Below are 24,030 nucleotides of genomic sequence, written 5' to 3'. Positions count from 1 at the left end.
TCCTGTCATTAGTTATTACTGTCAGTGCTGAGCCTTGATCATGTCTTGCTGTTGAGTGGTTCAGCCTGGTTTTGGTGAGCTGTGGCATCTTGAAAGTCCAAAAGGGCAAAAAGCAAATAAAATCACAGGAAGTTCACCAGATGTGACATTTTATTGATGTAGTGCAGGATTAATTAAAAATATACTTATCAGTAACTCACAGTTGGTGCTGATTAAAACGGTGAATCATAATCATCCAGCTCTAGCAGAGCTTTTTAAGCCACACACCAGCTGAAAGCCAACAGTTTTCCCTTCGGGTTAAAGGTCAGCATTTAGAGCGCCTTGTCTGAAGTCAAGATACTGACACCCGGTTAAGCGCTGTGTGACATCACCAGGACAGCTGTGGAGATTAGCCCAGTGAGAGCCTCTCTGTTTCCGATTCGCCTCCTGATCAGGTTGCATTTCATCTCCCTGCAGGAGTAGTTCTTGTAAATGGCGTGAGTTTCTGTAAAACAGATACCAGGGAGCTGCACTTGTGACTGACTCTAACAATGAACAGATGTTTTCTTTCCAAGGAAAGGAGGACAGCGAAACACTCCCAATTTGTGTTGGTGGACGTTGGATTGTGGCAGAGTCACCGTGCATACACTCCTCCTTTTTTATCTCAAGGAGAAGCTTTAATGGTTGAAAATATTAAATATTGTCCTAATGTGTATGTTAGTAAGTTGTCTACTGGAACTTATAAAAGACTTTTAGGTCATAAGGATTTGAAAAGAAGTCACTGTCAAACATCTTTGTGAAGCATCTATTTGTCACTAAGCTACTGAAATCGTGCATCACTGAACTAAGTAAGAGCAGGGCTTTCCAAATCTGTTAACCATCTCACCAGCAATTCTGATTAAACGGACTCACATCCTAAGCCTCAAATTCTCATCTGATGGTTCGACAGTTTCTTCAGCTTTATCAAAGTGATGATCCCAGTGTTATATTAGCTTCACGTAGCATGTTGAGATGAGAAAATGGAAACACATTTAGAGGTGACTGAATGACACCCAGTTCCAGCCTTCACATAGCCCTGAATTGCTACCTCGCTGTGTCAATGCAGTGGTACAGTGGTCTGTAATTAATTTCTGTTGTCTCCTCAGTGCATTAAGACCTACAAGTCAGACTGGCACGTGGTCAACTACAAGTATGAGGACTATTCTGGGGACTTCCGACAGCTTCCAAAGTAAGTCTGTAGTTAAAAAATCCTCGACTCAGCACTACAGTGTATTTATAGAGGTGCCGTCACATTGTTATGAGAGGTTAATAAGAACTGCTATGCTATACAGCCGGTTTAAAGCTAAATCCTGCAGTCACACAGTTTTGTTTTGTTTTTTAGCCTGATCACACACGCAAGCTGTCGCCTATTCAGTTTTCTGTCTGACAACTTGCGTGACTTAATTAGAAGGAAACACAGCATACAAATAACTGTTGCACACATTTAAAAGACTGTTTCCTTTTCCTAGTGCATTGAGCAATTTCTGAACGCAACCAGTGTGGAAACCACCCTCATTGTTTAGAGATTGTGTCATCACCTCCAGCTTCTCCCGTAAAGAATCCTTATTTTATAACCAGTGTGTTAGAAAATGAGCTGACAGTGACCTTGATGGTACAACTGCTGCCAAACGTTCTGTCACTTTACTGAATCTGGGGAAGTTGAAACAATGCACCGTGACGTCGGTCGCCAGTTTGAAAAATTAACAGTATTTTTAGTTGGTGATTCTCACCTTTTGGCACCTGCTCATTTTCCAGCAAGCTGTGTGTGCGTTATGTTTCCACGAGCAGCCGAAAAGTCGTTTGTGCTCCTCTTGAGAAAACCTCAAAATGTAAAATGACTTATTATAAAAAAAGGGAAGAAAAAAAATTAGAATGATCTCACCAAACCGCTTCAGTCACACATGCTGGATAGATTAGCAAAGCCATGAAAGAGCCATCGTAAGCTGTCTATAGTGCTCTGTGTGCGTATGAAAAACCTGCAGTCTTTTGTTGTTGTGATGAATAGATTCACTTGACATATCTCCCCTTGAGCTATTATACTTACACTGTATTTGGGTTTTTCCAGTAAAGTGTCCAGGCCTGATAAATTGGCTGTCCATGTATTTGAAGTGGATGAAGATGTCGACAAAGATGAGGTGAGTTCTTTGTCAGAAGATATGGACGGTGTGAAGAAACACCCATTGCTTATTTTTAGTTTCTAGGGTGCCTAAAGTTTCACGTACTGTAACTTAGGGACACTTTCAAAGTGAAAAAATCAAATGTGTATATTTGACCTCTCCCTGATTGTGCTTATTTAACCATCAAAAGACCAAAACAGCACTTAAAACTTAGAAACATTTATGAATGGATGTTTTTTCTTTTATTCATAAATAATGCACAAACATTGTTATGAGGAGTTTTAGCCACTTTATTAGATACACCTGTTCAATTGCTCATTAATGCAGATATCTATTCAGCCAATCGTATAACATCACATGACCATTTAGGAATGTAAAGATGCTCCAAATGACTTGTTGAAGTCAAGCTTTGGAATAAGAGCAGAAAGGTGACTTAAGTGACTTTGAAGGTGGCATAGTTGTTGGTACCAGACGGGCGGGTCTGAATATTTCAGAGAATGCTGATAAGCTGGGATTTTTTTTTTTAAACAACAGTCTCTCGGGTTTAAAGAGAATGGTCAGAAAAAAGAAAATATTCAGTGTGCAGAAATTCTGTAGGTCACAGGAGAGTGGCCAGACTGATTTGAACTGATAAGAAGGAAAAAGAAACTCAAGTAGCCGTTCATCTAAACCAAGGTATGCAGAGGAGCATTTCTAAAAGCACAACACACTGAAGGAGTACAGCTGCAGAAGACCACACGAGTCACCACTCCTGTCATCTACACACAGGAAACTGTTCACACTTAGAGTTCACACTGGCTTTAATCTTCTGCAATAGAAGATTGGAGAAATGTTGCTGATAAGATGAGTCTCAGTTTCTGCTGCAACGTTTGGAAGGTGGGATCAGAATTTGAAACATGAAAGCACGGATCCATTTTGCCACATATAACACGTAGTATCCATCTTCTGATGGCCGCTTCCAGCATGACACAAAGCTCAAATCTTCTCAAACGAGTTTCTTGAAGATGACAACAAGTTGACTGTATTCAAACAGCCTCCGCAGTCAAACGATCACAATCCAACAGAGCATCATGGATGTGAATCCAGCAACTGTGTGATGCTATCATGTAAACATGAACTAGTTCTCAGGGAACATTATTGAATCAATCCCATGAAGAATTAAGGCAACTCTGAAGGTAACAGAGGATCGAACCCAGTACTAGCAAGGTACCTTTAAAAAATCCAGTGTGTCAGTGTGCATAACAGAGCTCCATTAATGTTTGTAATGCCACTAGTGAAAGTCTGTTGATAGATTCAGGTTTCCTCCTGCACAGTAACAAGGTTGCAATAAAAAGAGATAAAATAGTTCAGGAACTGCTCTTAACAAAGTTTGTGGACTTTTTGATTAACTGGATCATGATTTTGAAAAAGCTGAGTTTAGTTGTCATTTAGTTCTATTATATTTAACATAGTTCTTCAATTCCTTGTGAAACTTGGCAACTGACAGGGGAAAAAAAAACTAGATTGATAAATGGCACTGCGTGCCAGAGAGAGGGGGAAAATTCCCAGCGTTTAATTTGGGTGTGAACTGTTCCTTTAAATAAGAGTTCATGTTAGTTTTTAGTTTTTCGCACAATTGAGTTTCTTGATTCCTCTTGATGACATGAACCTCACCCGCAAAAATGTTGTGCACTGTTAAATTTCACTTATCCCCACTTACGCCTTTCATGTTTTTATTGTACGGCGATAAAAGGCATTTTTGTGTCTAATAGGTGAGTTAACAGTAATTACAGCGTTGCATGTGCACCATGTATTTTGTTTCACATTGAAATTTAAGGGCTCCAGTGCAACATTTGGACCTTTTTATCCTCTGCTAATTCATGTATGACAGAGTGGGTGTGCAGTCTTGTACAGATTAAACAAGTGCTTGTTGTCTTTGGAATGATTGGGAGGAATGCACAACAAGGAGGCTCATAAGTCACCTGACAGACACTCAGATTTGTTGGGAGTCTTCAAAGCCTTAAAGATAATGCGGAGCTGTTGCAGATACAATTGTTAAGGTCACACCGCTTCATAGGATGTATGATGAAGATTCTGACCTGTCCTCGTTGCACAATATGTCAAACTGTGCCTCCTATAGGCAAGAGAGTATAGGAGCTGAAATACAATACATGATCTTTGGAAAGATTTCTAGAACTCAGCGCTGCACAGTGTCTTTTCCCTTGTAAATAAAAGGAGCTTTGATTGAAAGAAGTGCAAGTCCTCAGAGAGTAAAATCTGGGAAAGGAGGATGGGAAAGACTTCAACACAATAGAAAGGCTCATCCTTCACGACCCGCACTACAGAATATTTTTAAATGGGGAATTTCCTCGTGTAGATGAGAGAAAAGGATATAAAGCCTTCCTGTAAATTTCCCGAAAGAAATCTTCGTGCCTGTTCTAACCGTACATTGAGACCGCGTTCAATATCAGCTGTGTAATGTGGTTTATCTGCACTTTGTCTGACTGTAGATTTTTAGTGTGGCCTTTTGGGTTGGGACTTTTTTTTTTTTTATCATGTCCTTGACAAAGTTTTCTCGGGCAAAGAGAGTTCTGAGATCCTAAACTCAGTGACTTTTCTGCTTCTCTGCAGACCTGCAAATGTTGTCTAGACACTGACTAGTGGAAATGGGACTCTGAACCTTTCCAGGTGCTTTTCAGCTCACTTCACAAACTTCCACACTGAAAATATTATAATTCCTGCCAACGCCCAATAAAGCAAATCCCTTTTGCTTTATTGGGCTGAGAGAAGAAGCCGGACTCGGGTGATAACATCTTGAAAGCCCATTCGCTCTTCTCATTGTAGTCTTTCAAATTTGGAAAGTATATCTGCAAATGATATGCAAGGCTAATATAAACCTGGACCAAACTATAGAGTTTGACCGCCGTATCTCCTCTTTCATCATTATTCCCCTAATTAGTTTATTTTTACAGATCACGAGAGCGGTGATTGTGTGAACGGCGTGATCTCATACAAACCTCCGTGAACGTTTGAGATGACTGGGCCCATGTGTCACAGATCTGCTATGAAAGCTGAGATATATTTATTTAGTTTAACAGTCATAGTTTGTTTTATGTTCTTCTGCCTTGGTTGTTTGGACTGAGAAAGTCCTACATAGTGCCGGGATCTGTGTCATCTCAGACCACAAGATCAAAGACTTTCTGCACAGCAAGACAGAGCTTTGGCAGGGTGGGGCAATTGGTGACATATTATTGTATGCCGCTTCACTGCAAAAATGTCCAAATAAAGTCGCACGAACTTTTCTTTAGATAAAATCAGACATTGTTTTGAAATGTATACATGGTGTGTGTGTGTGTGTGTGTGTGTGTGTGTGTGTGTGTGTAAGTGTGCTTGTGTTTGGAGCACTTTGTCTCCATGTTTATTTACTGCAGCTTGTTTCAACCACACACAAAAAAAAGACAAGTGAAATGATTTAATTCCTGAATTGGCACATTTGTGCATATGCTATGAAAACGACTAGATTTTAAATCTCTATGGCTGGTTAAGATGTATGCATTATCCTTCTGGTGTTATGTAATTGTCTGATCTTGTATCCTTGTCTCCTGCAGGACACAGCCTCCTTAGGCTCCCAGAAAGGTGGAATCACTAAACAGGGCTGGCTGTATAAAGGAAACATGAACAGTGCTATCAGTGTCACCATGAGGGTAAGGTGGCAATAAAGACCACATTAATAGACTATATGATTTTTTTTTTTTTTTCAACCCAAGCAATCGATTTTGTGCAAATTTTTAACATTTACTAGTTCCAGTTTTTCAAATGTTGGGGTCTGTTTCTTTTCTTTGTTTTATATCATGGCACCCGAAATGTTTTGAACCAAATGAGCAAAGCTTACTAGTGCACTATATATTTAGATATGATGAAAACAAAGCCATATACTCTGAGAAATACGGTGACAGAAATATGCCAATTTGGAGAGTCAACATATAAAAACTGTGTATCTTTAGAGGATTCTGGTTTATGACGGTTATAGTTTAAGAATTAGTGTGAATAGTCTTACATGTCTTGATTTCAGCTGTATTTTTCAGTGCTTTAAGACAGTTTGAACCGTTTTCAGTTAAACGTGATCAAAGTTACATGACGCCATCTTTATTGTTTATTTCACATTTAGGAAAGTTCTCCTCATTTTACTATTTCATGTTTTTTCCCCTTCATATGACCACTCGCTGTTCAGTTTAACCTGTTTTAGTTATCTTTTTGCAGGCTGTAAGACATACAAATAATTCGTATTTCCTGTCTTTCTTCTTTTTCAGTCATTCAAGAGGAGATATTTCCACCTGACTCAACTTGGAGATGGTTCTTATAACTTAAACTTCTACAAGGATGAGAAGATCTCCAAAGAGCCCAAAGGAACTATTTTCTTGGACTCCTGTATGGGTGTGATTCAGGTACATTAAGGCAGTGATTGCTAAACCTCATTGACCCAAGATGACCTGCATGCTTTGCCAAACGGGATATCCCTGTCTGCACATGGGGTAGTGTGGCCCCTGGGGGAAAACGCAGTTTCCCCAGAATGAACCGATATTATAACGATTTCCTCTTTCCAGTTGTTTTCTGTATAAATTTATTTCTCAGCATTCGTGATGAATCACTAGCTGTAACAGGCAAAATTTGAACTGAAATTATTCTAACAGTGATGCGCTGCTGCTGAAAAGTGAGCCCGTGAGAGCTTCTCTTCTCCACTTCTATGAAACCTGAGCTCGCTCTACCCCAAGGTCGTGTTTTTCTGCTGACTGTCAGCTGTTGAAACAAGGTGAACGCTGAGGTCTCGATTCTAAGCACTTTCCCCGAGCCTCACAATCAATGCCACGTGCTAACAGCTGAATGTAGGCCAACACTCACTGGATGCATTATCATCTATCTACAGTGTCAACAGATGGAAAGAACCTGTTTTTTTACCTCTGAGGCACCCCGCTGGCTGGGTTACCTCAAGTGTAAGCTGAGGGGAGTGTGCAGGATATTTGAATGCTTCAAGATGTGTGTGGGTTATAGTGGCTGTGCCATTCCTCTGGTTTGCTGAACCTCCATGTCGCCCAGTTTTCAACCAAAGACCCCTGCTCGTATAATTGCAGCTCCTGGCTCAGTCCAGCAGCTATCACTGCCAGCTTCCTGAGCTCATTTTTAACAGGGAATCTCAGTAATTAAAAAGGAAAACCATTTGAGGCTATTTTTTAAAAATCATTGTGTAACTAAAAAGCTCAGCGACAAATCCAACACACTCAGTGTTGTTGATGTGGACTACTCCAAACTGGTCTCAAGAGCTGAGACATAATGGGACCAGATTATAAATCAGTGATAAAGAACATTTAATTTGATCCTTTTTCCTTATGTGTCTTACGGGAGTGATTTAAGTACTGCGGTTATTTTGCGGTCTTCTGTTCGCGAGTGTTAGCCAATCAGAAGAAAACTGGCTTAGGTGAGTGGAGACTTAAAGAGAGAGGAGCTAAAAGGGTGTTTTTTTTTCCACACATTGGATGAACTGAGGGGCTTCAAGGCCAAGTATGACCACAAATAATGACTACAATAGGTTCACTTTAATGAATATTAAAACTAAACTGCTTTTCCTTGTTTAATGATTTAACCTGGCCCAGATGAAGTTGCTCCATGAGTATAACTGCAGTTTTTTTTAAACGCTGCAGCTTAGAGATGCTAGAGAGGCTTCAAGCTGAGCCTCAAGCTGGTCCTCCACTTTGTAAAGATGCCAACATACAGTCAAACACGCACAGCATTTGTCATATATCAACTGACCAGCACTCTCTTTGTAATAACAAACAGCTAAAAAATGTTAAGTGTTCTATGACTCAGTTTTCCAAAAGTTTTCCTTTCTCCTCTCTTCTTTCTTACTCTTTAAAGTAAGGATACAGATACAGTGCTGTAGGAATGATTTTAAGGACCGTCGAGTCAGTTTCCCTGAGTTGAGTCTCCTACCTCAGGTGATGACACTGGTTAAGACTCTTTATCAGGACTCTGGTTTTATTTCTGTCCCAAACACCCCTCTCTGTGTTTGCTCAGCTAGTCTGCAGATATTGTCTCTCCCTCCCAGTCACTCCCACTACATTGCAGGCAAGCTGCAGAGATAACCACCATAACACAATCCAATGACTGTTGACAATAATAAAATGGCTCCTCTATTTCTCTAAAACAAATTCTTCTGGAGTCATTTATTAAAGTACCCTAATAAGCATCAGACCTCAGAGTCGCTGAGTCATAGACAAACTGCAGCTCAGTCAGCCCTCATTGGTTCTGAATGGGCTTTGATAGAATAACACGAAAGCCCAAATGAGGCAGTGGCATCGGCCTTTGTGGCTGTTTTGAGGTCATCACTGGCAGAAGGGCTTTGTTATCCAGATGTAAATGCTTTGTCCCTCCCTAACTCACGTTCTTTCCATTTGCTCACTGCAGCATTTAAATTAAATCTGAGTTTAGATGCTTACATGTTTACCAAACTTGGACTCAATATTCAAATATATACCAAGTCTTTATTTTTGAAGGTTTTAACCATAGATTACAATGAAGTGAGGGTGATGGTGGAATAAGAGCACGATTCATTTTAATTTAAAAAATCTACTGCCTCATGGGGCCGTGTTCTCTTCAGAGAGGGGGGTGAAACATCCCTTCTGCCATGTTCACTATGTTCACTACTGGATGTTTGATGTTTAAAAGTGAAAAAATTAAACTCAGTCTGTCTGTATGAGATTCCACTAATCCAATCTATTCAGTAATAACAAGTCTTTTATTTTTCTATCGTTAGAATTTAAATTCAGTTGAATACATTTTTATTTATATAGCTCAAAATCACAACAGTAGTCTCAAGGTGGTTTATGTTACATGGTAGAGACTCTATCATAATACAGAGAAAACCCCAACAATCAAATGACCCCTCATGAGCAAGCATTCGGTGACAGTGGGAGGGAAAAACTCCCATTTAACAGGAAGAAACCTCCCGCAGAGTCAGGCTCAAAGAGGGGGAGCAATCTGCTACGAAAGATGGGGGCGAGGCGAGGAAGACGGGACACAAAACACACTGTGGAAGAGAGCCAGAGATTAATAATAACTAATGATTAAACGCTTGTTTGGTGAATTTTACTTTGCAATGTTCAATAAGTTTTTATCTGCACTGTCTACAACTCTTTCCTTCCTTTTTATCCCCCCCATGCCGTCTCTGAAGAACAACAAGGTTCGAAGGTTTGCTTTCGAGCTTAAGATGCAGGATAAGAGCACCTACCTGCTGGCTGCAGACAGCGAGGCGGAGATGGAGGAATGGATCAACACGCTCAATAAGATCTTGCACAGTAGCTTTGAAATCGCCATGCAGGAGAAGAGAAATGGAGACATTCACGATGGTATGTGTGCGTTTGTCCGGATTCTTCCACATGAAAGGGAGTCTTTATTTGTTGGTATTCCTGTCGAGATAGTTTCCTTATTCTGGGAAAAGGTTTTGTGAAATTGTGCAGATTAATGAAGAGAGTTTTCATGCTTAGTCAGTTATTACTAAGGGCGACCTTCCCACTTAATCTCACTTTTTTTTCCTGGCCGTGTACATGTAGTATGTGGAGATGTGATACCAGACCACCCAGGCTTTTAATACTCACCTCCTGTCTCACAGGAGGCTTAGCCGTGAAGCAGAGAGGCTGAATGCCTCTGCATAAAACACTCCGCTAATCTTTCTAATTCCTCTGCTTGTATTAATCATCCTGTGCATGAGAGAGGGGAAAGAATAAAAGCGCTATTGCGCTTGAAAAGATCTGGAAGCTTTCTTTTAAATATGCCACTGAGACCTGCAGTATCCCCATCTCAGTCCCGGCTGATTCCTGCACAGTTGAATTACTGTTTACCGAACGTTCACGTGTCAGTGAGTGATTAAAGAGGTTTTACAACCCTAGGTGGTTTTTCTTAAGGTTTACATATTTTCCCCACACCCATTGTTTCTTGTATTTTCTGACAGATGATGATCTTGGAAAGTCAGACAGCTCCTCTGGCAGTATGGACAGCTTTCAGGTAGGTCCTACTTTCTCTGTTGGATGTGCATGCATTCTTCTTATGGAGTTTAATCTCCTATCCTCACTGAAGTAGCAAGAAGGCACAGAAGGAACCATCTTTGCCACAAACATGTGTCTTAAATTTAGATTTAAATGTTGAGGGTGACACAGCCAATTTCCCAGTGATTCATTTGTTTTTCATCCGACCTGACATTAAACACAGACCCCCCCCCCCCTCCCATTGGTCTTCTCAGGATTATATCTAATATGATTTTTCCTTTAAGAGTGTGTTTTGCCCAGAATATATACAGAATGCATACAGTCAGCAATATCCAATCCAAGGTACCCAGCAGGGAGAAAAGCATTAGGAGCTTTGATGATTTTTGAGGATAGAATCGTCTCTGGTATTTAAGGGGGAAACTGTCTGACGACTTGCAGGCTGCAAATATTTTTCCGATATTTATGGTGGTTTTTTTGTTTTGTGTTTTTTCTAAAGCTCTTCTTGCTGTTATTGTGATGAGTGGTACGTAATAGTAAAGCCATATGTGCATGGAAACTGGTGGTAACAGTTGGGTGGAAAACAGTTTGACAGGATAGAGTGTGCTCCAGTGAAATGTGTGCTGGTACCACCTGACTCTCACCACCGTCTACACAGCGCAATCTGCCTGTAAAATATGGAGCCTGACTTCCAGAATGACAAATGTTCTACTAATAAAAAAAACAACTCGCCGTGAATCTCCCCGCCAGCGTTTCCACTGTTTCAGACAGTTTGCGGTTCAGTTTAGGAAATGCTTTCCTTCTCTGCAGAGCACAAGAGATATAGAGTCTAGGATGAAGAATGAAACCAGGCTGAAGCTGTTCACGCTGGATCCGGACACACAGGTAAATTAAGGCGCACTAATGTTCACTTTGTCCCATTTGGTGATAATACCCGACCCAGTTTAATGCTATACCGTCTTTTGAACTATCTTTAGAAACTCGATTTCTCAGGAATAGAGCCAGACGTGAAGCAGTTTGAGGAGAAGTTTGGCAAGCGTGTGCTGGTGAACTGCAACGACCTCTCGTTTAATTTGCAAAGTTGCGTGGCCGAAAACGAGGAAGGGCCAACAACAAACGTAAGCCGGATCTCTTTTTCTTTTTCTTTTCCGCATCAGGCCTTAAATAACAGAAATATCATTATCCGCCTGACTAAGGATGGATGAGATGGTTTTGTTACAGCGGGCCGGATGGACTTGTCTCATTATTTGAGCTGGTGAACGACTCCTGTTGGCATAGCAACCAGTCTACAGGCTCAGAAATGGCAAACAATTTGTGTAATGAGGTCTGATGTCCTGCTGTCCCTCCCAGCAGAAACTGTCTATTAAAACCTCAACATGGTCCACACGCACGCAGAGCAAGTGCTTCGAAGTGCGTTCACGCAGCTCCCTCCACTGAAATTTTACAGCAGTAGCTGCTAGCTGTTCGTGAGACACGTGTCTATCAGTCCAGCTTTTTCTCTGATGCCAGTGGTCAAATATATTTATATGTACTGTAAAGTCACATGACACTGTATCCACTGTACTGGAGCTGTGCTTTGCTAGTTTTAGCACTTTAAATACTACAATGTAATTAGTTATATTTATGCTTTTATTATTTAATACTTTTTATTATTATCTACACCACACCAGTGCACATCACATTAACTTCAGTAAAATTAGTTATTGTTAGCTGTGGCCCTTGGGAGCATTTTATATAGCCGGCAGGCACAATAAAGGACAAATACACTGCTTTTTTTTATCCACGTCATACTTTATCCTTTAAAATATCCTTTATCCAAGTCATACTTTGATGCCTTAGTGTAGTAGAAGATGAAAGGAGCCATCACAGCAGCCCAAAGACATCACAGCATACCCAACACATTTGTATAGTACTTTAGTCTGATTGGCAGGACTATCAGACTCTGTCTAATAAATTGACACTGTGCTCTTTCTCCAGGTGGAGCCATTCTACATCACCCTGTCGCTGTTTGACATCCAGAATGGCAGAAAAATCTCCTCTGATTTCCACGTTGACCTAAACCACCCCTCTGTCAGGGGCATGATGCCCAATAACAGCAGTCAGTATATGAACGGGGGAGGCGATGGCCGACCCGACAGCCAGCGGTTGATCCACGGGATGCCAGAAGCAGCCATGCAGTATCCCAGACAGGTAAATAAATACTTGAAAAACACTGATTCTTGTTTTTCTTCATCTTAATGACTGCACTGGGGAAATCTACCAATACATATTCAAATCTGTTCTAACATTTCGATTCATAGGGAGTGTTTTCGGTAACATGTCCACACCCAGATATCTTCCTAGTGGCCCGCATAGAGAAGGTGCTTCAGGGGGGTATCAACCACTGTGCCGAGCCATACATGAAGAGTTCAGACTCCACCAAGGTACTGACCCCGTGTTCCTCTAGAATCAGCAGATTCCACCAAATTATTCCACATTATGCAAAGATAATCTTCCCAGTTTGCAATCGCTGACCAGTTGCGCAGAAACTCAACAAAAGCATTGACTTTGGCTCTACAAAGTAGGTGCACACCCCGAGGGCAGAACAGTGGGTAGTAATGTGATTCAGTCCAGCATGTTGGTCGAAGGACTGTGTGCGTGTGTTTGTTTTCTCAAATGTGTGTGTACTCTGGTTGAGATTGGCAGCTTGCTGAATATTGTTACAGTTACTGTAAGAGACGAGGTCCAGCTTGTGCGTGTTTGTGTCGAAGCTCAAGTGTGTTCCTGTTTTGCACCAGGTGGCACAGAAGGTCCTGAAAAACGCCAAGCTGGCATGCAGCCGGTTAGGCCAGTACAGGATGCCTTTTGCCTGGGGAGCAAGGTACTTTTCCTCCTTAAATACATCTGCATGCTATCTCTGTGAGTTTTACATCAAGACCACAATTCAAACGGACATAAACCAACTCCACAAGTGCTTAAGGAAGTGATTTTATAGTGATTTTAAATCCCAAATGTCACCAAACGTTGCTACGATTAAACCGTCGCAGAGAAAGAATTAAGCATTAAGAATTAATTGCTCTACTTCAAAAAATCAAGTTCAACCAAAACTCAAATATATGCGTGTTTCTCTGGCAATGTAGTGCTGCTAAGTAGTGGCCAAAAGCCTGTTATCCAATAAGTGTGCTCTTTTTTTTTTTTTTCAAACAGACCTAATTTTTGAGCCCATAAAATTAGCAGGAAAGCATTGACTGAGGTCAAGACTGAAAGGTGTTTTCCCATAGTCTTATATAGGACCCCAGGTATTTTTGCATCCAGAGCTATCGCCATCTGGTGGCCTTCAGCGTACCCAAGCATACGTGTCATTAATGTTAGCATCCTGTTACAAGCATTGTCACAGGTGGATAGATGCTTTCTTCTGCATAGCCGTGCGGGAGATGAGTTATGTGGGCAAGGGAAATCTCTACAAACATTATCTTTAAAACTGGACAACATGCACTAACATGATCTAGATAGACGAAAGTCACTACAGGCCGGAGAAAAACATGTAATTTGATGTTTAAAGTGAACTATTCCTGAAGGTTTTCTCTTTTTTATATCAATGTATGCTTAAATTTTTGGGTGGGTTTCTAATACTCATTGTGAAACTGTTTCCCTGGGCTCTAGTGATGATGATTTGTTAGTGGTCTCGTGACATTTTATACACTCAACATTTACTCCAAAACCCGAATAAATAAAGAAATGAACAAATATTGTGAAGTCTAGTGTAGTCCAGCAAGCTATCAGTGTCCTTTGTTCAAATATAATAATCGATAAAAAGGCATTTAGATGCCTCTGACTTTTCTTCTTTCTTGCAGACCTTTGTTCAAAGATGCTTCAGGGACTCTTGACAAAACTGCTCGCTTCTCTGCTCTATACAGACAAGACAGCAACAAACTGTCCAACGACGATATGCTCAAGCTGCTGGCTGATTTCAGGAAGTTAGTAATGTTTCTCCGAGTGTGCTCTATTATAAACTGTCTGAATAGTTTGCAGGTGCTCTGTAAGGAAAATATGAGCCTATAGGTTGTGTTTTGGCAAAATGCTGGACTATTAGTATATAAAAAATCTGATCGTTGCTCAGAAGTGTTAATGTGTTCACATACGGCTCATCTAATTTCTCGACGTCAGCCGCCTGTTTCTTATTCGGCCTGTGGTAAACGATAGCAAAGGCTTAACTTGAGTTTATTTTCCTTTCCTCAGGCCGGAGAAGATGGCCAAGCTGCCTGTAATCCTAGGAAACCTCGATGTTACCATTGACAACGTAGCCCCAGACTTGTCAAGTAAGCCCTCTAAATTCACCCCATGAAGCCAATATAAGAGATGAGAACTGCTTCTGCTCAGACTAGACAGGTTACATTGTCTGCAGGCTGTTTATTTGTTCTCCCTCTCTCTGTCCTGTTTCTCTCTTGTAGATTGTGTTACCTCATCCTACATCCCTGTGAAACAGTTTGATGTCAGCGAGAAGAGCAACATCTTCTTTGAAGTGGAGGAGTTTGTGCCGTGCATTGCCAAATGTTCTCAGCCTTTCACCATCTACAACAATCACCTCTATGTCTACCCGAAGCACTTGAAATACGACAGCCAAAAGTCATTTGCGAAGGTATTTCATTTATTCTGCTGTGTTATTTTGTGGGTTTATTGACATAGGAACACAGGTATATTAAATGTTTTGCCTCTGTGAAGGTTTCTCGCAAATTTCCAGCCAATTTATTTCAGATTTGCCGTTTGTGTTTGCCCTAAGGCTAGAAACATAGCTGTCTGCATCGAGTTCAGGGACTCGGATGAGGAAGAGGCTGTTGCACTTAAGGTAAAATGCATGCAGGAAAATATGCGGAAAAATCCCCCGAGGATAATCCTATCAGTCCGAGAGTTATTGGGCTATTGTTGTTGTTTCTCAGTGCATCTACGGCCGGCCTGGAGGACCCTTGTTTACCAAAAATGCCTTTGCCTCAGTGTTACATCACCAGCAAAATCCTGAATTCTACGATGAAGTAAGCACACTGTGCCTAACCTTTAAAAGAAAAAAAAAATCATTGTAAGTTCTAAACATTAATGCACGAGAGAGTGTTTATTTGTGCTCCTCTGCTTCAGTTTAAGATTGAGTTGCCAACCCAGCTCCACGAGAAGCATCATCTTCTCTTCACCTTCTATCACGTCAGCTGCGATAGCAACAGCAAGGCCAGCACCAAAAAGAGAGAGCAGGTTGAGATGCAAGGTAAGGCACCATGATTAAAAAAAACACTCTCGGCACAGATATGCAAAGCTCTTATTTGATGACGTCCTACTCTGTCTCTGCTCTCAGTTGGTTACGCCTGGCTCCCGTTGCTCAAGGACGGTCGGGTGATCATGAATGAGAGTCAGATCCCGGTTGCCGCCAACCTACCTGCCGGATACCTCAGCTGTCAGGAGGGTGCCAGCAAGGTGCAGTGCACTACTAGCCATGAAAGTGCTGATGAAAACCGATTGAGGTTATACATAGCACAAATATGACACTGCTGAGTAGGATATGCTCTGTCCAGATTGCATGTCAGACAGTTGCTTAGTGCTGCTAACCCACTTAACAAACACCTTTTAGACACTGGATAGGAGTTCTCAAGTGTCCCTCTACGTATGTTCTCATTCACTTTATGATATGATTGTCCAGCTATATGGAGCTGAGAGAGCTCCATATAGCTGGAGAGAGAGCTGAGAGATCTTTTTTAAAATATATTAAGCCACTTCTTCCCCAAAATCTCTAACAGAAGTTTGACTCAGTTCAGAACAGGTTGTGGTCTTGGGTCTTGGGAGCTAGCTTTGAGAGACAGTAGCTCACCCATTGGTGGCATCCATGTCTATGGAGGTAGTGACAGAAATGCGCTGTTGCTTTTTCTCATTTTACAGCATTTGGGTCCTGAAGTGAAATGGGTGGATGGAGGAAAACCATTATTCAAAGTTTCCACCCACCTTGTGTCCACTGTCTACACTCAGGTTAGTTTTTCGCCCGTTTCATCTGCACCCTACCAGAGCATTATTTCTTTTGTGTTCTCAGTTTGTGCTCTTCATAGCAACAAAGGTTTTGTTTCGCTTTGTGTTTCAGGATCAGCATTTGCACAATTTTTTCCATTACTGTCAAACCATTGCATCAGGCGCCCAGGCGTCAGGAGGAGAGCTGGTCAAATACCTGAAGGTAAATCAGTCACTGTAAAATTTAGGGTTCCAATTAACTAGAATTCATGAACCCTATTATTAACATTTAAAGCACTAAATAGACAAGCCCCTTCTTATATATCAGAGCTACTGAGACCTTATCACTGCAGCTGACCTGCTTTAAAACCAGAGGCGATCTCACTTTGGAGGCTGTAGCACCCAAACTTTGGAACAGCCTACCTCCGCCTGTCAGTTCGGCTGAACCTGTGGTTTCTTTTAAACAACTGCTAAGAACTCATTGTTTATAGGTTAGCTTTCCTTTCATCGTTCCCCCATTATTTTGGGCTGTGGTTTAAATTTATTTGTGTGTATGTTGGAACATGCATACTTCTCTCTAACGTATGGCTTTTATTCAAACTGTGAAGCAGTTTGTAACTCTGTGTTTTGAAAAGTGCTATACAAGCAAAGTGGTTGTTATTATTCAGCGTACACTCTTGTTGTTGTTGGAAGGAAATGCTTATTTTTGTTTGGTTGTAACGCAGTCTATAGACATGACTTTTAACGTGACTACTGACTTTGCTGCTGTCGTGTTAATCAAATCACTAAAAAAATTGCGTTGCAGCTTGAATAAACACACTATACTGACCAAAATCCACCAGTGTTGACATTGTGTTTTTATACACTGCAAAAATTAGTGCATACAGCTTGTCAGACATTTTAAACAACAACAAATAAAGTTTTCCATATTTTGACGTTCCTATGAATCGGCTGTCGCACATCCTCTCATCGATCCCAGTCACACTGGGCTGGTGCTGAATCACATGCAGATTAATAATCTCTTTTGTGTTCGCATGTGTTGTGGCTTGCCAATAGCGCACCCTTCTGGACAGTTTGTGCACAGCTTGGTCCATTTCCCCGTTTATACAGAGTTTAACTGCAGAGGCTGGGCTGATACCAGTAAATCTGTCAGAGGTCTTCTCCTAGTTGGCATGATTGCTTTTCCATATTTTTCTGTGATACTGGCAGCTCAGTTATCGCCTTTTCCGTCGCTAACTGTCAGTCCACGGGAAACTCGGTTTACTTTTCCCCTGGTGAACGTTGACACAGAGAGCCACGTTTGGTCCAGTGCATCTCTTGGGCTATAATATAAACAGAGCAGTGAACACAAACAATAGCCAGAGGGTCAAACGGCAGGTCAGCTGTGCCGACTGGCAACCCGCCAAATTACTTGGCAGGCTCGTGTTAGTTTCCTGTGCGCAGGCACCGATGCACCAGTATCTGCTCTCAGCCACGTTCCAGGCGCTGAAGCATACAGTGTGGATGATTAGCACAGTATTATCCACACATGTACTCCTGTTGTGAGTAGATTAGCTTTCCCTGAAGGTCTTCTCAATTAGCCTTTCATGCACATTTTAAACCTGTTTTTTTTAAAAAAAAAAAAACATTTATTTCCCTCATTTTACACAAAAAGGTTTGTGAACAAATCCTTTGTAAACATATCTGTGGTGATGCTTTAATCTCAGAGTCTGCATGCCATGGAGAGTCACGTGATGATCAAGTTCCTGCCCACCATCCTCAATCAGCTGTTCAGGGTGCTAACCAGTGCCACCCAGGAAGACGTGGCAGTCAACGTCACCAGGCAAGTGTCCCTGAAGTGCTTGCTGTGATCAGAGAGAAATGAATGAATTCATGAATGGAAGTTAATTTTCCAGTGTCGTGAGAGCACAATCTTAGCGTAGAAACTGTTATCTCACTTGAGCTTTTGCCTTTCGTCCTGTTAGAGTCATGATTCATGTTGTGGCGCAGTGCCACGAGGAAGGTTTGGAGCACTACCTTAGATCTTATGTGAAGGTAAATTTTACATGATCCATATTTCTGTTTTATTTGACCTTTACATAATCATATATAGTCACATATGAATTGACATGTCTGTCTTTGTGTGTCTCTGATGCAGTATGTCTTCAAGACTGAGCCATACACGTCCTCCACCACCCGAACGGTGCACGAGGAGTTGGCTAAAGCCATGACTGCAATCCTGAAGCCTTCCACTGACTTTCTCACAAGTAACAAGCTGCTCAAGGTAGCACATTTGTTCTTATTTAAAGGATTACACAGTCTTTAATTATAGCCGTCTGTTCTCTAACTGATAATTGTCCGTTGTGCAGTACTCCTGGTATTTCTTCGAAGCCTTAGTCAAATCCATGGCTCAGTACTTGATTGAGAGCTGTAAAGTAAAGGTAAGTTCGCCGCAGCATGTGTGCTTGACTCCGAGGTGTCCGCTTAATGCCCGCTTTATTACACTTTAGGTTCTTCACAGTAGTTTGCAGCATGCCGGGTGTTGTGGACAGCCGGAGCACCACAGTGGAAGTTTTATGTATCCACAGTCTGTCCCACACTGCTGTGCAGTTTAATTAGCGGCATTTGTTCGAACCCCATAGGCAACCACATCCCTGTGTTTAACATCCACCAGTATGATGTGTCTGGAGTTTGGAAACCGTCCTTAAAATGCTGCTTCCAAACAGTTCTCATGTGTAGGACCGTCACAGTCCATGGATTAAAGAAATCATTTTAAGCTTGATCTGAAAAAATAAGCTTACCGTTTCTGTTACATTTAACTATTTTATGCATCTGTAAGTGTAAGCTTACTATTTTAACCATTTATCTGCTACATAGCTATTTTTACATTAGCTCTAATAGCAAATTATTTCTGTTTCAAGAATGAATTCATATTTGAAGTTAAAGTCTGAGTATTTATTTACTGTTGAAGGATGTAAGATTGACTCAAATAAACCACAATTCTCACATTTTGAACGTTATTATTGGCTTTGATCTTTTCATGGGAGTTCTTTGGGATGTTTCATGCTGAATAACAACATTTGTAACAACTTACCTGCTGCGCCCTCCAGCTGTCCAGGAACCAGCGCTTCTCTGCATCGTTCCATCACACTGTGGAGACCTTGGTCAACATGATCATGCCACACATCACTCAGAAATACAAGGACAACCTAGATGCTGCCCGGAATGCCAACCACAGCTTGGCAGTCTTCATCAAGGTCAGAAACCAGAGATACTTTATCACAGATGGCTTTCAAAGTGCTATCTTTTAGGTAAATGGTAACTAATATACTGATATGGATATTTATATTATTTCTGTGTTCTCTTTATTTTGTAGCGTTGTTTCAACCTGATGGACAGAGGCTTTGTGTTCAAGCAGATCAACAACTATATCAACTGTTTTGTGCCTGGAGACCCAAAGGTGGGCTGACAATACAACGTGCAACAGCCTTTATAGAAATAAATTGCATAACAACTTATTTATTCAACTTGAAGTCATGAAGCAAAGCCTTATTATTAGCCATAATTCATAATCAAGGTGTTGTTTGTTGTAGTAAAGGTGCCTTACTGGTTTATTCTCAATACAGACTCTGTTTGAGTTCAAGTTTGAGTTCCTGCGAGTCGTGTGCAACCACGAGCACTTCGTCCCCTTAAACCTGCCCATGCCGTTTGGAAAGGGACGGATTTTGAGATTTCAAGGTGAGAAAGTTGTGATAATGACTGCTGAAGTGTTTGCATATTGTGTTCGTATACTGCTTGCATATAAAATGCTTTGCTGTGGAAGGGCAGCAGTGTAAAAGGAGTTCATGAACTTTTTTACAAAATAAAGCACTTGTACCCACATAACATACTGCATACATACAATAAAATACAGCGTTTTTTAAAATAAATAAAATGCTCATGCAGTCGATTTATTTTGCTTTAAAAAAAAAATGTACACTGTGTTTGTTTTGTGTTTTCCTCAATTAGCCTCATTACCTCCATGTAATACTGTGGAGTCATGTGACACTCCAGTAGGTAGGTGGAAGGTGTCGTGACTTCAATGCCGATCGTTTATTAGTTTCAAATTTCCTCTAAAATCTGAACCTGTCAGTTCTTTAAGCTTTCCTGTAAGCTGGTTCATCTGGGATTTCAGGTTATGATCTTGTCAGATTAGACCATTTATTACTTGTCATCATCATCAGGTTTGGGGGATTTGGTGTGCTTGTAGTTTGTTTGTTTTTTGGGGGGGTTTCTATCTTGAACTGGTTTGGGGGTTTATGGCTATACTGAGTAAACTATTTTCCATCATTCCTGAGAAACCAGATGTCTTTTTAATTCTTGTGTGCTTCAAATGCAGGTTTTAAAAAGATAAAAGCAAAAGGTTTCTGAATAAAGTCATGTGATTTGGGTTTTCTTTACTTGTCTAAAATGCTGCTGGAAACCATTGCTGTTGTTCAGCCGCTAGCTTTAGTCGCGTTTCTCAGCAACGTTTGCTGAAGTGCAGCTCAACCACAGTGTGAATCTGTCAAACATGAATGTTTGAGCTTTTCCCTTTGTTTTCTCCTCATTTTAGACTGTTTGATGATGTTTATAAGAATCATCTGCCTATAATGAGTTTTAAAGCTGGCTGCAGTAGCTATACTCTCTAAATGTTGATCATTTTTTTCTGATTACTGTCTCTGTGACAAATTGGTAAGTGAGTTTTTTGGGTTTCTCTTTTCACACTCTTCATCTACTTCTCCTGTCGGTCAGTCCTAGTCTCCTTATCGTCCCACTTATCCTTACAGACCTCCAGCTGGATTACTCGCTGACGGATGACTTCTGTAAGAACCACTTCCTGGTCGGACTGCTGCTCAGGGAAGCCAGCGCAGCTCTGCAGGAGTTCAGGGAGATTCGTCAGATTGCCATCCAAGTGCTGAAGAGCCTCATGATGAAACACGCATTTGACGATCGCTACACCTCAAAAGTAAGCAGTGTGTTCACACCCCTGTCCCTGTCTTTATGAGTGTGTGTGTGAGAGACGTGTGTGATATTGAGACATTTCTTTAAATTATTCATTTTGTTTTTCAGAGCCAGCAGGCCAGGTTAGTCACCCTGTACTTGCCCTTGTTTGGTCTGCTCCAAGAAAACGTCAACAGGCTAAATGTGAAGGAAGTGTCGCCGTTCACCGTCAACCACTGCACCAGTGTAAGGGAGCCACCTAGTGTGTTTTCTGAGTATTATATATTTATCCATATGCTGTGTCCATTTGATCTGAATTTTAATGCATGTAAAAATATCTCAATAATACTACAAAATAAATGTAACATAAATATAATATAATGTAATTGAGTGTGCTTTTGATCAGAGATTTTAGAGCTGTCCATGTAGTTAACTTTCATTTAAAAACACACACGCAGTGTTTTATGTGGGTTTGATTCATTAAAGTCTTTATTTGTCCTGCAGAATGGAAGAGATGATTCTCTCCATACCAACACTTTGATGACACCTCCGAGGTCGAGCACCTTTCTGGACACCGGCTTCCACAAAGATGTTTTTGGAGCCATCTCTGGCACCGGTAAATGACAAGACATTCTTTTATTTCCCTTTCAGGTTACTTTATGTTTATTTTATGTAACATCTCACTCTTATTCCTTTTTACAGCTTCACCTCATGCAGCATCCACCCCCAACATTAACTCTGTGCGCCACGCCGACTCTCGAGGATCGCTCATCAGCACTGATTCTGGGAACAGCCTGCCTGAGAGGAACAATGACAAGGGCAATTCCCTTGACAAGGTATTTGACAGAATGAGCTTTGAGATTCCCGGAAAATGTTTATGTATATGTGTTAGAAATCCAATTTAGCCTTTCTTTGACACATGTGTCTAACATGCAATTTAAAATGGCACTTCAGGCACATCAGATGTCCCCTTATTATGGGAAAAACTGCCACATAAAGTCTCTCTTTGCTAACTTGTGCCATTAACTCCTCACCTTCACTGTATGGCTGGCCATGGCAGACGGAGAAGTTTCTACGGAGACACTCTGTCAATGTCCTGCAATTCTTTACGGAGACTGAGGAGTCCATGCTCTCCGTGCACTCCAAGCGTGCCACCATGGACTTCTCCCTGCTCACTGTCCCCAGTGTGCCAGAGAGGGCCCTGCAGTCCAGCAGTTCACTTCAAGTACAAAACACCTCCTTGCTCCACACAGTCCCTCCTAGGAGTGTCCCATCTGGGAATGATAGTGTGTGTGTGTGCGCAGGTGTGTGTGTTGATGCCCTAAACTCTAAGCCCTTACTTTGCCAGGAGATTGTCAGGCTTTGTCCTGTTTATTCTCTGTTGCTGTAAAGCAGACGTGTTTTACCTCAGGGCCTCACGAGCGTTTGGCGCTTTTCTTGTTCCAGATGGTGATAAGCATGCATGCTTTTGATTTCCTCTCATTCGTGCTGTGTGATTTCTTGTCTCTCTCTGATAAACAGCCTCAAACTAAATCTGAGAAGATTTAAACACAAAGGACTGGATTTTTGTTGTCGTGTTTCACCCAGTGTTGGAACTGCTTTTGTTTCTGGTGTGCAGCAGCTGCTTTATTTCCCTGCTGAGGGGGCAAGAAGACACACAACTATTAGCAACTCAAGAATAGCTCAAGCCCCAAAAGTGTACCAGACTTTGAAGTTCACATCAGCCTTTCCAACCTAATTTTAGCCTTAAAGTTCTCCAGTCTGCAAAACACCCTTTAAAAATCCAAAGCAACAGCATCATGCTTTCCATGAAGTCATCCCCAGCTAGTTTCATGGTCTAGACTAACTGCTGGCAAAGGAACGTGCTTGGTATATAGCCAACTTCTTGCTGCGGTAAAGCTGCTGCTCCGCTGCTTTGGTTTTGTTTTTTTCCCTGCCGTGTGCCTCAGCTGGGGGAACAAATCCCTGCAACATCTGGATGAATCATTTCACTGCAGTGTAGTTCTCTGACCTTCTGAAAACCTCTTAAGTATTTGGACAATAATACAGTTTTTGTAGTTTTGCCTCTGTACACCTCAAAAAGTGAGTTTGAAATGAAACAATCAAGATATGATAAGAGTGCAGGTTTCAGTTTTATTCAGAGGATTTAAGAAAAGTATTGCATTACTGTTTAGGAATAAGCAATTGGACAATTTACTGACAAGCATTTTTATGGCCAGGTGAGGTCTATTTCCTCACTATTCCATGACAAAATAAGCAGATAAAAGACCTGGCGTGTTTAACTTGTATTTTGTAGCGTGGCATTCCCTCACTGGAAAGCTCAGTATTAGGTTTCATTCTCTGCCCAAAACTGATCATGCAGCACTTTACAGTGTAAATGGACATTGACCCAAAGCATACTGGAAAACCAACCTTAAAGTCTATTATGGCAAAGAAATTGCATATTCTTCAGTGACCATAACAATCTCAGCAGAGCATGCTTTTTCAGTTACCAAAGACAAAACTGAAGCAGCAACTGAAGGTGGTGATGCAGGCCTGACAGAGCATCTCAAAGGAGGAAATACTGCATTTGGTAATTTCGCGGGGTTCTAGACTAAAGACAATCACTGGATACCAAATATTTTACAGTATTAGAAACAATTCTTTTGTTTAGCTATTCTAGTTTGCTAAAGTAATGTTGAGCCTCTGAAATGGGGATTTATGTGTGCTGCAATTTCTAAACGGTTAATGCAATACTTTTGTTAAACCCCTTGAATTAAAGCTGAAAATCTGGACTTTAGTCACATCTTGATTGTTTAATTAAAAATCCACTGTTGTGGGGAAAGAATGGGGAATAGTATCATTATCCAAATGCTTAGAGCCCACATCACACGGTTGTTCCTACATAAAAAAAAGTTTTAAGCCAGAGCCAAACAAGAAAATCCTCAGCGTTATATTCAGTCATGGTGCTATGCTTGTATTATTGATTGCTGTTTGTTAAA

The 24,030-nt window shown here is 41.1% G+C and overlaps 1 protein-coding gene across 8 annotated transcripts in view; it reads left to right on the top strand.

Annotated features, from left to right (window-relative positions):
- zmp:0000001200 (dedicator of cytokinesis protein 9) overlaps positions 1 to 24,030 on the top strand; it is a 74,119-nt gene that overhangs the window by 38,714 nt on the left and 11,375 nt on the right. For 6 of the 8 annotated variants that reach the window (XM_063498482.1, XM_063498481.1, XM_063498478.1 and 3 more), the window contains exons 4-34: positions 1,125 to 1,207; positions 2,084 to 2,153; positions 5,723 to 5,818; positions 6,425 to 6,559; positions 9,340 to 9,514; positions 10,117 to 10,169; positions 10,958 to 11,032; positions 11,125 to 11,265; positions 12,125 to 12,337; positions 12,448 to 12,570; positions 12,925 to 13,007; positions 13,981 to 14,103; positions 14,366 to 14,445; positions 14,578 to 14,765; positions 14,907 to 14,972; positions 15,064 to 15,156; positions 15,257 to 15,380; positions 15,468 to 15,586; positions 16,046 to 16,132; positions 16,242 to 16,331; positions 17,815 to 17,930; positions 18,073 to 18,142; positions 18,246 to 18,371; positions 18,457 to 18,528; positions 19,198 to 19,344; positions 19,464 to 19,547; positions 19,714 to 19,825; positions 20,896 to 21,074; positions 21,179 to 21,295; positions 21,554 to 21,665; positions 21,752 to 21,885. In XM_063498482.1, the coding sequence (XP_063354552.1) occupies positions 1,125 to 1,207; positions 2,084 to 2,153; positions 5,723 to 5,818; positions 6,425 to 6,559; positions 9,340 to 9,514; positions 10,117 to 10,169; positions 10,958 to 11,032; positions 11,125 to 11,265; positions 12,125 to 12,337; positions 12,448 to 12,570; positions 12,925 to 13,007; positions 13,981 to 14,103; positions 14,366 to 14,445; positions 14,578 to 14,765; positions 14,907 to 14,972; positions 15,064 to 15,156; positions 15,257 to 15,380; positions 15,468 to 15,586; positions 16,046 to 16,132; positions 16,242 to 16,331; positions 17,815 to 17,930; positions 18,073 to 18,142; positions 18,246 to 18,371; positions 18,457 to 18,528; positions 19,198 to 19,344; positions 19,464 to 19,547; positions 19,714 to 19,825; positions 20,896 to 21,074; positions 21,179 to 21,295; positions 21,554 to 21,665; positions 21,752 to 21,885 (3,486 nt within the window). Of the gene's footprint in view, positions 1 to 1,124; positions 1,208 to 2,083; positions 2,154 to 5,722; positions 5,819 to 6,424; positions 6,560 to 9,339; positions 9,515 to 10,116; positions 10,170 to 10,957; positions 11,033 to 11,124; positions 11,266 to 12,124; positions 12,338 to 12,447; positions 12,571 to 12,924; positions 13,008 to 13,980; positions 14,104 to 14,365; positions 14,446 to 14,577; positions 14,766 to 14,906; positions 14,973 to 15,063; positions 15,157 to 15,256; positions 15,381 to 15,467; positions 15,587 to 16,045; positions 16,133 to 16,241; positions 16,332 to 17,814; positions 17,931 to 18,072; positions 18,143 to 18,245; positions 18,372 to 18,456; positions 18,529 to 19,197; positions 19,345 to 19,463; positions 19,548 to 19,713; positions 19,826 to 20,895; positions 21,075 to 21,178; positions 21,296 to 21,553; positions 21,666 to 21,751; positions 21,886 to 22,109; positions 22,275 to 24,030 lie in introns of all 8 variants that reach the window. The other 2 variants (XM_063498475.1, XM_063498474.1) reach the window with 1 other exon arrangement.

This window comes from Pelmatolapia mariae, linkage group LG16_19 (genome assembly GCF_036321145.2).
Source record: "Pelmatolapia mariae isolate MD_Pm_ZW linkage group LG16_19, Pm_UMD_F_2, whole genome shotgun sequence".
Taxonomy (NCBI): domain Eukaryota; kingdom Metazoa; phylum Chordata; class Actinopteri; order Cichliformes; family Cichlidae; genus Pelmatolapia; species Pelmatolapia mariae.
This window is presented reverse-complemented; position numbering and strand designations above follow the sequence as displayed.